General features: G+C 43.4%; 1 protein-coding gene across 1 annotated transcript; it reads right to left on the reverse strand.

Annotated features, from left to right (window-relative positions):
* Window positions 1-1,070: 1,070 nt before the first annotated feature.
* On the reverse strand, window positions 1,071-9,419 carry PIP (prolactin induced protein). The gene is made up of 4 exons (XM_050784957.1): window positions 9,265-9,419; window positions 6,141-6,246; window positions 1,622-1,736; window positions 1,071-1,292 (listed from the first exon to the last, which is right to left on the reverse strand). The coding sequence occupies exons 1-4, from the start codon at window positions 9,357-9,359 to the stop codon at window positions 1,168-1,170; spliced, it is 441 nt and encodes a 146-aa protein (XP_050640914.1). The 5' UTR covers window positions 9,360-9,419; the 3' UTR covers window positions 1,071-1,167.
* Between the last annotated feature and the right edge of the window lie 3,953 nt (window positions 9,420-13,372).

Below are 13,372 nucleotides of genomic sequence, written 5' to 3' on the forward strand. Positions count from 1 at the left end.
CCTTGCAAAAAGGCAGAGAGAGGGTCCACTGAGCTGGTTAACACTTAAGCTGTCCATAGACGGCAAGGCTAAAAGAGCGCACTGTAACACACTCCCACTTGTGCTCCTGCGCCTGTCCATCTGTGTGCTCCTCCTCCTCTAAGAGGTTGAACAGCTCCTCTAAGAGCAGCTGAACAGATGAGCCACACCCCTGTTGCATGTCCTGCGAGGGAGGTCAGGTAACTCTCCTGTTTCACAATGTTACAATCCTAATTAATATAAAAATGATCTTTTCCAATGATTACATTTCCCTGCCCTGGATTCTGATTCGCATTTAGGATCATTGGCCTAGGGGATATAGTCCCACTTTCTCAACCAGATTCGCTTGGCCTCTCCTGATTTTGCTCCTGTCCTCTTGCCAGATCTGCTTCTAACTCTTCCACGTATACTTAATCCTGCCCAATATGAAAGTGTTTACCTGTGCTGAACAAGCCACTATTTCATACTTTGGGCTCTTGGTTCCTGCTGTCCTATCTACCAGAATGCCCTCTGCCCACTTTATGCACCTGATCCTTGCTCATATTCCACTTCCATGGGCTGGCCTTCTGGGATGAAGCCCCTCAGGGCTCCCTCTGCCCCTTTACTCCTCTATTATGCCTGAGCTCCTCAGGCAGAGCTGCACAGGACCCTGATATCTGAGTGTCACAATCCATTGAAAACAAGCAACAGAATAGCATAGAATGCTACTGCTCATTTAGGGGGCCACGGACTCCATCCTGACTCCGCTGCACGCAAGAGGACTCCTGTCTTCTGGGATCTGAGCCATTGCTGGAGGGCAGTGGGATGGAGAGAGGCCAAGCAACAGGGAGGCTTGGTGCCTCCCTACCGTGAACTTGGACCACTGCTTTTCCTCTCTGTGAGCATAGCTCCTCTTCCCAGTTTCTTCTTCTCTCCCTCTTCATACCAGTGGGCAGTGAGAACCTGTACAATCTGCTCAGTAAATGTTCTTTGAAAGACAAATGTTCTAGAAATTTCAGGTAATCTGGGGTTCTTTAGGGGCAGATTTTGGAGATACAACAGAACATGGAGAAGCGTGTTAAGAAGTTTATTTTATAGACCACAACAGAAATTCCAGCCAGGTTTCCTTCGAGGAAATCATCTGGATGTGGCAAACAGACTGGACTTCCATTATGCTACCACTAGGGTTTTAATAGTATAAAACCGGTTTTTACTGATGGGGGTTACAGCAGCATCATTAGGGCAGATGCCTAATTCCCGAATAATATCAACGACGGCTGCAATTTGCACAGTTCCTGAAAAAGACGGGGACAGAGATCATCTCTCAGACACCCCAGCCGTGTCCTGTCTTTTCTACTCGTATCAGGCATCTGCCTCCTGGGGTTCAGTTTCCCCAAATCCTTTGCAAATTTGTCTCCCGTATCAACTTTTTGCACACAGTGCCTCTGTCTTAGAACCTGGGTGCCTTCCCTATCTGCTCTCCCCATGCTCTTCCCTCCCTCCCCTCTGTCCTTCTGCCCTGAGGTCCTAGTCCTGCTCGGTTTTGCTGTCATGTTTCTGTTTATAGTTTCTCCTCCCTGGTGGCTGGTGAGTAGTTCCTTCCTTGGACAACTTCTGTACTTACTGTTCGTATGAAAGTCCCAGTAGTAGGTATTTGGATAATCGTCACATAGGCAGCGAGTATACTTGTAGTTAAATGCACCTTCCACAGGGACGTCACTAGTGAGGTAAACTTTAGCCTGGTGAGGAGAAGGTGGGAGGGGGAACTCATTGTTATTCTAGGGAATGGGTAAGGGATGGAAAAATAAGAGAGGGAGAAGTTGGAGGAGAAGAGTGGGGGTGGAGGTGGGCCCAGGGCAAGGGGGAGTCTACTGTTGTAGTATCATTTCAGAAGCCAAAGTCTAGGTCAGAAGGTTTTCCCTCCCAACGCCCTCAAACTCCTGCCTTAGCAGTGTGGAGAGGCTCAGGAGGAGACAGAGTTGCAAGTGAGTCCACAGGGCAAGGAGAGCTCATCCAGGGCAGCTGTCCAGCTGGGGAGCACGCTTGCCTTAGTCACCAGCCAGAGCTTTCAGGAATCGACCTGCAATCACATTTACTCTGAGACCTGGTGAGACAGCAGCCTGGCCACTTGGGTGTAGGAGCCGATGTCAGGCCTTGTTGTCGGAGCTGTGACCAAGCCCCAGCTGTGCTCCTTTCTGACTTGTTGACTTTTGGTGATTAGAGTTAGGCCTCTCACTCTTACTTTCCTCAGTTGTGAGATGGAAACAATTAACTACCAACTTGGCTGTTAGATAAGCAAATGACATCTTGAATGTAAATTTCTTTTTAACTTGAGTGCTTTGCAATTCAAGACCCAGATTATTGTATATATAAATTTCAGTGGAGTCAGAAGATTTTGTCCAGTTAACGTTTAATACAGCAGTTTTATCCTGGGGTCCATAGAACCAGAGGGATCTGTGGATAGCACCCAGTGAGTCTGTGAACTCAGGCGGGGGAAAAAATGCATCTTTATTACTAACCTCTAATTGAAATTCAGTATTCCTTCAGTTATGAATGTCGTCAAGGAACCACAGTGCCATTGGCAGTATGTGTGATTTTATCACAAGGAGAAGCATAGATATGTACATATCATTGTACAGATTCAGAGGTTCGAAATATTGCTTGCATACACTACCTTGAATGTATGGCAGTTATCAGACTGGCTCATGGTCATGACTGAGGCCCAGTGCCAGTCTGCCCATCTCCTGCAGCTTGCTCAGCTACCTGGCAACTCTGCACCAAGTAGCCTTTCAGCCCCAAACAGTAAATTCAGGTGTTCTCACCCTTGGAGTTTCACTCAGAATGCCTTGGAGAATCCTGGTGTTTCTTTAGAGAAGCCTAGCCGTGCCTTGTTCCTTTTTTTTTTTTTTTTTTTTTTTTTAAGAGACAGAGTCTCACTCTGTTGCCCAGGCTGGAGTGCAATGGCGCAAATGCGGCTCACTGCAACCTCCGCCTCCCAGGTTCAAGCGATTCTTCTGCCTCAGCCTCCTGAGTAGCTGGGATTACAGGCACCTGCCACCATGCCTGGCTAATTTTTGTATTTTTAGTAGAGACGGGGTTTCACCATGTTGACCAAGCTAGTCTCGAACTCCTGACCTCAGGTGATTCGCCAACTTTGGCCTCCTGAAGTGCTGGGATTACAGGCATGAGCCACTGTGCCCGGCTTTGTTTACCTTGCTATTACATTCGCAACAACATATCTTCATGAATCAGAATTTACACCACTTATACAAGAGATCAGAATCCATTGCATGCCCAGCATGGCACGTGGGAAGTGTTGCCAAAGACCAGTGCAATTTAATGTACTTCTTCAAGCTAAGCAACAACATTCATCACACAGATAATGTGTTCATAAAATAAAATTCAACTCCTCTATATTTTAAGTGTATTGCTTTCCCAGCTAATGTGTGGCTAAAGGAACACATATGTTACTACATCACAAATTTGTTTTGTATAAGTTAGTCACTGTTACTCAATGTGGTAGTTTCTCTCTGTAATCCAATGCATTTCATACATTTAGAAGCAATTTTCTGATAAATGTTTGATAGACTTCATGAAACCAACAAAATGGCCTGTAGCACAAAAATGTTTAAGCATTGTGTTTTGCCACAAGTTTCCTTCAGCTTTAAAGGATTATGCAATCTTTATATTCAAATATACGATTGTAGGTATATTCTATGCTAATTCTAAAATAAATAAATACGAGCCTAACTTTTTCTTTTTTTTTTTTTTTTTTTTGAGACGGAGTCTCGCTCTGTCGCCCAGGCTGGAGTGCAGTGGCGCGATCTCAGCTCACTGCAAGCTCCGCCTCCTGGGTTTACGCCATTTTCCTGCCTCAGCCTCCTGAGTAGCTGGGACTACAGGCGCCCGCCACCGCGCCCGGCTAATTTTTTGTATTTTTAGTAGAGACAGGGTTTCACCGTGGTCTCGATCTCCTGACCTTGTGATCCGCCCGCCTCGGCCTCCCAAAGTGCTGGGATTACAGGCGTGAGCCACCGCGCCCGGCGGAGCCTAACTTTTTCAAAAATCCAGTTACAAAAAACATTATAAATGATAGAAAATGAGGATTAGGTGGTAAGAATTTTATAGTTACATAAATATATTTTAATAAAAATGTAGAAATAGTCATACTTTGAAAAATGAAGCCAAAAATAAAAATTTGTTGACTAGAACTAACAAAATTTTCTTTCCCATAAATTATTTCTAGTTTGCAAAGTCAGTTAGTCTAAGGATTTCTTACCCTTTTAGTTGTGCTTAGGTGGGTTTTGAAAAGATTGCTTTATTTTAGAGTACTAGCATGGTTCTTAAAAGCATACTTTTATTAATCACAAAAGCACAAAATTATGTCACATGCCATTTTATTGATTCAAACATATCTTATTATACCTACCACTACCATTAACTATTACCACCAGAAACCACCATTTTCACAAAAATTTTATGTACACATTATGTACATGTTCTTATTCTCATTCTCACCTGTGCTTGTGATAAACAAAATACAAAGTTGAAAAATTATGATTCAGCCTCACTCCTACCCCAAATTAGGGTACATGTTTCAGATTCTTGGACTGAAAATAGAAAAATTTGACAAAGCAACTGTGATATTCTTTGCTCATTGACCAGGAATTTTTCTTTACAGGTGTGGGGATATTTCTAGAATGCAGTTGACTGAATAGCAGTCTTCATGCTCTCAATGTTATTTTCCATGTAATCATTGTCCTTAAGTCTCGTTTGAATTAGGAAACTTATGTTGTAAGGAAATACTTGTGCTGCCTGATAGAGGGTGTCCTTCACGAAGGGTCTGGGGAGGGAGTAGGGGAGATGGGGAATGCATGGGTCTTGGCCCTAGAACAAAGGTAGTGGGAGCAGTTTGCATGCTTGTGACACCTGAGGTCAATGACTAGGAAAAGGACACACAACCAGTGTCCCAGGGAAGATTCACTGTGGATTAATAACTGCATAAGTTTCTTTTACTTCTGGTCCTTGGCAGCTAGACAGGAGGGATAATGCTCTAATCCCAAGCTGCTCAAAATGTGGTCTTTTGGGCATAGCCTTGGTGTGCCTTGGGCATCTGTTAAAACCCAGAAGCCAAGCACGGTGGCTCACGCCTGTAATCCCAGCACTTTGGGAGGCTGAGGCGGGTGGATCACGAGATCAGGAGTTCGAGACCACCCTGGCCAATATGGTGAAACCCCGTCTCTACTAAAATTACAAAAATTAGCCGGGCGTGGTGGCATGCGCCTATAGTCCCAGCTACTTGGGAGGCTGAGGCAGAAGAATTGCTTGACCCCGGGAGGTAGAAGTTGCAGTGAGTCGAGATTGCGCCACTGCACTCCAGCCTGGGCATCAGAATGAGACTCCATCTCAAAAAAAAAAAAAAAAAAAAAAAAAAAAAAAAAAAAAAAAAAAGCCCAGAAGCTCTAATCTCTCCCCAGACTTGCTAAATGAAACTACATTTTAACAAGATCCCCGAGTGGGTTTTAGGCACATTACCATTTGAAAACCTCTGACCTTGTTCAGAGACTGGACTTCTGAACTTGGGGAAAAGGAGGAGATGAGTACGAGCTCCTTGTCAGGATGGGGAGGCTGGAACAAGAGTCAACTTCTGGCGACCCAGAGCAAAGGAGCAGAAGAAGTCAAGAGGATAGTAGAGTCACTCAGTGCTTATTGGAGAGGAGGAGTCACATCCTGCATGTTCTCTTCTGTCCACCCACCTCAACCTATGGTGTGGAGTTGCCACTTTCTTTTCTCCTCTCCCTCCATCCTAAACTAAACATGCTCAGGACCTTGGAAGGACTCTAACCCGTCCTCCACTAGCTCTTACACTTTTTTTCTTTTTCCCTCTTTCTCACTTCCTATTCCTTCTTCCTTTCTTTCTTATTTATCCCAGACTTCTCTGGATTCGAATTTCTTCATCTGGAAAATGAGAAGTCATCTGTCCCAAGCTCCCACAGTTGTTCTGAGTCTCCAGTAGCATAACATATATGAGAATGTCTTCTTAAGTACACTGTACATTATTAAAGTGAGAGATTAATTAAATTATATTTATAATCAAGGAATTGAATTATTTTTTGAAGTCATGCCCCCAGTCCTCTACTTACCACCATGCATTCTTTCAGTTCTGTTTTAACTTGAAGCACTGCAGTGACTTCCTCATCTCGATTTGCTGTCGTGGGGATCTCAAAATTCTGTATTATGATCCTCCGACTGATTGTGGGAAGAGAGAATCAGAACACCAAGATCAGAGACCAATCTTTAAGTGAGAGGGGGAGCCATGAACAGGGGAAAGGGCACCGGATGGGCAAGGGAGGGAAATTACAGGGCTTGGGTCAATTGTTCAGCATCAGAATCCCCTGGAATTTTCGTGTGTTGATTGGGTTGGTTACTTCGCACAGATTTAGTTTTGTTTAATAAAACAACTAGGACACCTTACTTTAAGATTCCTTAAAGAACTAAAAGTAGAACTACCATTTGATCCAGCAATCCCACTACTGGGTATCTACCAGAGGAAAAGAAGTCATTATTCAGAAAAGATATTTGCGCATGCATGTTTATGGCAGCATAATTCACAATTGCAAAATCATGGAACCAGCCCAACTGCCCATCAATCAACGAGCATCTTCTTCCCTTCCATTGGCCAAAAACAAGTTTTTAAAAAGAAAAAAAGTACAATACCACACGCCATTTCCTGATAACATCCTATAGGCTCTGGTGGTTATCTACTGAGTAGAAGAGCTCAAGTCATTATTAGGAGAAAATTTTCTAGGAACAGAATCACATTAAACCAGCAAACCTCTTGATCAGGGAAATGCAAATCAAAACCACAATGCGATGCCACCTTACTCCTGCAAGAATGGCCATAATCAAAAAATCAAAATCACTAGATGTTGGCGTGGATGCAGTGATCAGGGAACACTTCTACACTGCTGGTGGGGATGTAAACTAGTACAACCACCATGGAAAACAGTGTGAACATTCCTTAAAGAACTAAAAATAGAACCACCATTTGATCCAGCAATTCCACTACTGGGTATCTACCCAGAGGAAAAGAAGTCATTATTCAAAAAAGATACTTGCATATGCATGTTTATAGCAGCACAATTCACAGTTATAAAATTGCAGAACCAACCCAAATGCCCATCAATCAACGAGTGGATAAAGAAACTGTGGTGTGTATATATATACACACACACACACATATATATGTATATACAGCCTATTCTCTCTCTATAGAGAGAGAGAGGATGGAATACTACTCAGCCATAATAAGGAATGAATTAACAGCATTTGCAGTGGCCTGTATGAGATTGGAGACTATTATTCTAAATGAACTGACTCAGTAATGGAAAACCAAACATCGTGTGTTCTCACTGATATGTGGGAACCAAGCTATGAGGACGCAAAGGCATAAGAATGATACAATGGACTTTGGGGACTTGGAAGGAAGAGTGGGAGAGGGGTGGTGAGGGATAAAAGACTACAAATATGGTGCAGTGTATACTGCTCAGGTGATGGGTGCACCAAAATCTCACACATCACCACTAAAGAACTTACTCATGTAACCAAATACCACTTGTACCCCAGTAACTTATGGAAAAATAAAATAAAAATAATAAACATTTAAAAAAACCCGGCAAACATCTCAGTGCACTGGAGGTATTTGTAAGAGCATCTTTGAAGATCCTCCTTCTTTGGTCCCTAGGTAGGGTTTAGGAATTTGTATTTATTTAGCTCTTTAGGAAATTTGGACTTATGGCCATGTTTGGGAACTTTAGATACTACTCTACATTTAGACCATACACCGCAAACTGAAAGGGAAAGGAAATGGAGACAAATAAAATAGTCGGATATTCTTCTTCAGTTAATGAGGACTGGGTTCAGGGCCAGGAGAGTTACTTTCTCTTTCCTAGAAACTTTTGGCTACGGACCTTTGTTATTGTGTGGGATAGAAGGGAATTGAGTTTCTTAGCCCACAGTGTCTCATAGCCCCATTTTCTTGGGGCAAAGCATCTTAGATTTCAGAAAGATTCTATTTTTGGGTGCCAATTGCTATAGTGCCCAGTGCACAGGAAAGGGGTATAAATACCTAAATAACTTCAAAATCTCTCCCATTTGTATATAAGTTTCAGATAGATAGGATGACCAGCTTAGCTCGAGTGACTAACCATCTCAGTTTACCCAAGACTGAGGTCTTTTCTAGAATGGGCCGTGGAGGTGGCGGGGGGGGTGGTGGAGTTTCAATGCTACAACCAGGAAAGTCCTGGGCAAATCAGGATAGTTGATAACCCTAATTAGCATAGGTTATTTGAATACCTTGCTGCCCTTCAGGGCTAAGTTGACTGTCATCTGGTGGGGAGGGGGTGGGATCTGAACCTGTCCCACGCAGGGTTTCTTGGGACACTTGCCTCCATTACGTCAGCTTGTCAAAACTCTGAACAGTTTCCTCCAGGACAGGATATCTGGCCATGCCACAGAGAGTACCTCCAAGATCACAACTCAGAAACCCAGCATTATAAACCCTACTGCTATAGAGAAAACTCCCTAGATTGGGTATCGCTGCTTTTTCCCAGACCCCTGGCTCCATTTTCTACTTTATTTTACTTGCTCCAGTTTTTCTGTTTCCTTCACACATGTGTTCTCAATAAGTTGACTTCCGAACCTGTGCTCTCAGGTCCCAGTACACATGAGAGCAAGAGGTGCTCATATTCATCTTCAGACTTCAGGTTAAGAAGAATGTCTAAGCTGCCAGTCTAGCTCAATCTTAGACCACAGGGCAGGGGCCAGGACCTCTCGTCCTTTAGCCAGTCCTGCCAAAGCTGCCCTAAGCTGCCGTTGGAACTCAGATCTGTTATGCTTCTCTTCTAGGAGGCAAGGTGTGAGAGGGTTAAGTTCACTGAGCAGAAATCTGAACAAAGGTATAAATTATGAACAAGATATGGACCAGCATGTTAGATGAAGACTAACTACTAATTATAGCCTGTAGGTACATTTGGAGCTTTATCTCCACTGGCAATGCAGAAACACCCAGCAAAAATGTGAGAGGAGTTGGTGGGGCTTCCTAAGAGGACAGAAGTGGAACCTGGCAGGAGGTCCATGGGAGCTCCTGGGACTAGAGTTCTGGGAAGTCGAAAGAAATTCTCAGAAAGAGATACGTAGATTTCCAGATTGGGAGAGGAGCCCTCCCTTCAAGGCTTTTTTTGTGGGGAAGAGAAGGGCATGGCTCACGTGTTTTCCTGAGCTTTGTTGGCCCCCAAATGCAGGCAGAGAACCAGGAGCAGGGTGGCAGGGCTGGCCCTGAACAGGAACTGGAGCAAGCGCATGCTGGAGAAAACAGAAGGTGATGTGTCCCCGAGAAGTGGTGTCCCAGGTGCCTAGCACACTTCTTATATACAGATTGATCAAGGAAGTACAAGAGCTGCCAGGGAGATCCATGAGGTGAATCACCCACTCACCCTCCCACCTCGTGATCTTTCCTTGTTGACCCAAAGTTTGTTTTTCTAAGAAAAAATCAACACTCAGCTAGAATGGCAGCGTTTGAGAGAGGAGTTAGATTGTTCTTCCTTATTTTTTCAGTGTCAGAGTTTCTCAAAATGGCTGGGACCTCAAAAGATACACCAGTTTTTCCTGAGTTTACAGATTCAGTTTTCTTTTCCCTCCTAATTTGCCTGTCTGAAGTGCTGTGTGTAGTCTGAGCTTCAGTCACTGCTCCCCTGGTCTCTGAAAGCAGAGAATCCAGCTGTGGTGGCAGGTTTCAGACCACAGGCATAGAACATCTTTGCTTGATCAAATTATAGTGAGCTCAAGATGCAATGCTATTCAGAACATTTCTTGGAGGGCTAGGATGATCAAGACTTCCCTAGCAGTCACTACCCATCATGAGGTGGAAGAGCTAGGGAAGACCTGAGCTGCTCTGCATAATGGGGAAGTAAGTTCAAGACACTGGGTGATGTAAAGATGTTTATTATCATTGAGTTCTTCTTAATTTCAGGTGTGGTTGCAATATACCGCAGATGCCCAAGATCCCCAGCTGCCCCACAACCCCCAAGGCAGGGTGATATTTTAATTCTAGACAATTCCTATAAATAGCTGGCACCCCCAAATCAGACTTCTTGGCACCAAAGAGCTGGCTCATTTTCTTATCGACATGGCTGCTTTCTTACACTTGTCTCATGCGTAAGCCACATAGGAAGACCCACAGTGGAAAGGACTCCTTCTGTGAGAATGGAGCCCACATTATGTCCAGTAGATACCCAGGTTGTAGAATTCCTCTCCTTGGGATGATGGGGAGACTTGTTGTTGCTGACACTGGCATTGTGCTATTTCTCCTTATGAAATTAAATCTGTTCCTTAACCTATAACTTGCAACACTATGGGATTTGTTTCTATTCTTTGCATGGCAGACAGCTGCCCAGGAAGAGCCTCTCTGGTAAGAGAGTGAAAATCAAAGTTCTAGGAGTTACCGCCTCTGTATGTTGCTTTAGCCAGGATTCAGAGCTAAAGTGTAAGTGTGTGCTTCTGCTTTCTGTATGTATCTCTCCTGCATCTACTTTCTCTTTCCTTTGAATTGGACACCATTCATGTCATTGCTCACTTAAAACTTCAGCTGTTCTCATGATCACAGGCTTTCTTCCCTGTTTATGCCCTATCCACTCAAGAACAGTGCTCGCGAGGGTCACAGTGACCTTCCTTTGCAAGCCTTTTCCCACATTTAAATTGTCTTTACACCTGGTCCTTCTCACTTGAATAATTTCCATTTGAAGCACACACTAGCTAGACTGACCAAGGCAGGCATAAGGCAGAAGAATCTAGGAAGTGTCTGTGTGGGAAAATGCAGGAAAAGTTCTTTGCTGGGCTCTTTAAAGGCATAGCCCTGTCCTTGAGGATGTAACTCCAGCACTCCCAAAAGGCAGTGTCCAGAGGAAGGCAGATGACAATGGGTTAAGAGCATCTATTGAAGGTAATGAGGCTGTTCTTCTGTGAGCCAGCAGGAAACTGCAATACCTACAATCCTTCAATGTACAGAACAATTTTTTTTTTTTTTTTGAGACAGAATCTCACTCTGTCAGCCAGGCTGGAGTGCAGTGGCATGATCTCAACTCACTGCAACCTCCACCTCCTGTGTTCAGGAAATTTTCAAGCCTCAGCCTCCCGAGTAGCGGGGATTATAGGCAGGTGCCACCATACCCAGCTAATTTTTGTGTCTTTGGTAGAGATGGGGTTTCACCATGTTGGCCAGGCTGATCTCACATTCCTGACCTCAAGTGATCCGCCTGCCTCAGCCTCCCAAAGTCCTGGGATTACAGACGTAAGCCACTGTGCCTGGTCCAGGACAAGTCTGATTCAGGCCATGACTGCTGTGATGGTTACTTTTATTTGTTAGCTTAGCTAGGCATGGTGCCTTTTTGGAAAAACAGCAGTTTAGATGTTGCTGTGAAATTTTTGTTTGTTTGTTTGTTTTAAATGTGATTAACATTTAAATCAGTAAAATTTGAGTAAAACAGATTACCTCCATAATATGGGTCAGACTCATTGAATCAGCTGAAAACCTTAGGAGAAAAGCTTGAGGTCCTTTGAGTAAGAAGGAATTAGGGAGAAAAAGAAAACATAATTATTATGCCATAAAGAATGAAAAAGTCTAGGTTTAAGAAATCAAATAAAGGTTGATAAAATCAGATTGTAAACAACTCAGGAAGCTTATAGAAGAGAACGTGTATAGTCCCAGAAGGAATGGGTTAAGATATAAGTGAAGCTTGCCACAGGCAAAGCTTGCAAAGGGAAAGATGGTCTTAGTTCTGACAGGGCTCATGAGAAGAAGATAAGGAATGGACAAAGAGAGGGAGTTATAGACACCAACACACATGAAGCATATGCTGTGTGCATTACACTGCTCTAAACATTTTAACATATATTAGTTCAACCTTTATTACAACCCTGTGAAGGTGGTTGCCATTTTTATTCCATTTTACAAGAGGAGAAACAGAAACCCAGGAGATAAATATCTAGCCCAGATCACATAGCCAGTATATGGCAGAGTCAACTTTGCATGCAGGTTTTGTGGAATCTGAGTTTTGATTTACAGTATCTGAGAACCTCTTTTTGAAATAGAATCCAAACTTACAAATGTAAACTACAGGTACAGGATCTTGGAGGAGGCACCCATAAGTAGGAAGCCCTGAGGCTTCATGCCATTAACTTAATGGCGAATACACCTTTGGATGGGGCCAGAATTTCCACGCTGGCAGTCTGGCCCTGGAACATGATCCTTTAACCACTGCACTGCCTACTGGTGAGAACAAGTTGCAAAGTTAGTAACTGGCAGAGTTAGGGGTTCAAAATCAAGTAGTCTGATACCAGAGTCTATGTCCTTAAACACTTATCTAGTCTATTTATTGATGTAGCAATAGTTTAAAGTTGAGAAAAGGAAACTCACAGAGGTTTTAATAAGTTGTTCAGTCACAGAGCCAACAAATAACAAAGGTATTGCAGTTTGGCTTGGCCATATGACTAAGCCAAACCATTGGAACCCAGATAGAAGTGAATCCGGAGTTGGCACTTAGAGTGACTACTCTATATTTCCTCTTACTTAATAAAAGCGTAATTGGCACAAGACTTGTACAAAGGCATCTAATGCATACTGAAGATGTAATGAGTTGTTTCTTAGGGGAGGTTATATTCAAGCAAAATCTCTCAGAGGTGAGAGAATTTGGAGTGTGACTCTTAGAAACTCTGTCATATTTAGTATCATTTCTTTCTTTCTTTCTTTCTTTCTTTCTTTCTTTCTTTCTTTCTTTCTTTCTTTCTTTCTTTCTTTCTTTCTTTCTTTTTTAATTTTTTTGATGGAATTTCACTCTTGTCACTCAGGCTGGAGTGCAGTGGCGCAATCTTGGCTCACCGCAACCTCCACCTCCTAAGTTCAAGTGATTCTCCTGTCTCAGCCTCCTGAGTAGCCAGGATTACAGGCGCTTGCCAGCACTCCCAGCTAATTTTTTTATTTTTAGTAGAGATGGGGTTTCACCATGTTGTCCAGGCTGGTCTCAAACTCATGACCTCAGGTGATCCGCCCCCCTCCGTCTCCCAAAGTGCTGGAATTACAGGCATGAGTCACCATGCCTTTAGTGTCATTTCTAAGGTCACCCTGGTGATGTAGGGGTCAAGGGAAAAAATTGTTTCTGCCTTCTGAAATTTCACTGAAAAATAAACTGACAAAAAGTAGATTAATAGGAGAAATGGCATACAAGTTTATTAACGTGCATGGGAGAGAATGACAGAGTGATTACCTCCAACTCCTCCATGGGGGTACAGAAGCTCATGTACCATCTTGAGGTTACAGAAA

This window comes from Macaca thibetana, chromosome 3 (assembly GCF_024542745.1).
Source record: "Macaca thibetana thibetana isolate TM-01 chromosome 3, ASM2454274v1, whole genome shotgun sequence".
NCBI lineage: Eukaryota > Metazoa > Chordata > Mammalia > Primates > Cercopithecidae > Macaca > Macaca thibetana.

What these genes read in the sequence shown, in the direction of transcription:
- PIP (XM_050784957.1), bottom strand. Translation starts at nt 9,359, where the DNA reads ATGCGCTTGCTCCAGTTCCTGTTCAGGGCCAGCCCTGCCACCCTGCTC. An exon ending in AACTGAAAGAATGCATGGTG is followed by an intron (nt 1,737 to 6,140) that starts GTAAGTAGAGGA and finishes TCTCCTCACCAG; the next exon opens with GCTAAAGTTTACCTCACTAG. An exon ending in CTGGGACTTTCATACGAACA is followed by an intron (nt 1,293 to 1,621) that starts GTAAGTACAGAA and finishes CGTCTTTTTCAG; the next exon opens with GAACTGTGCAAATTGCAGCC.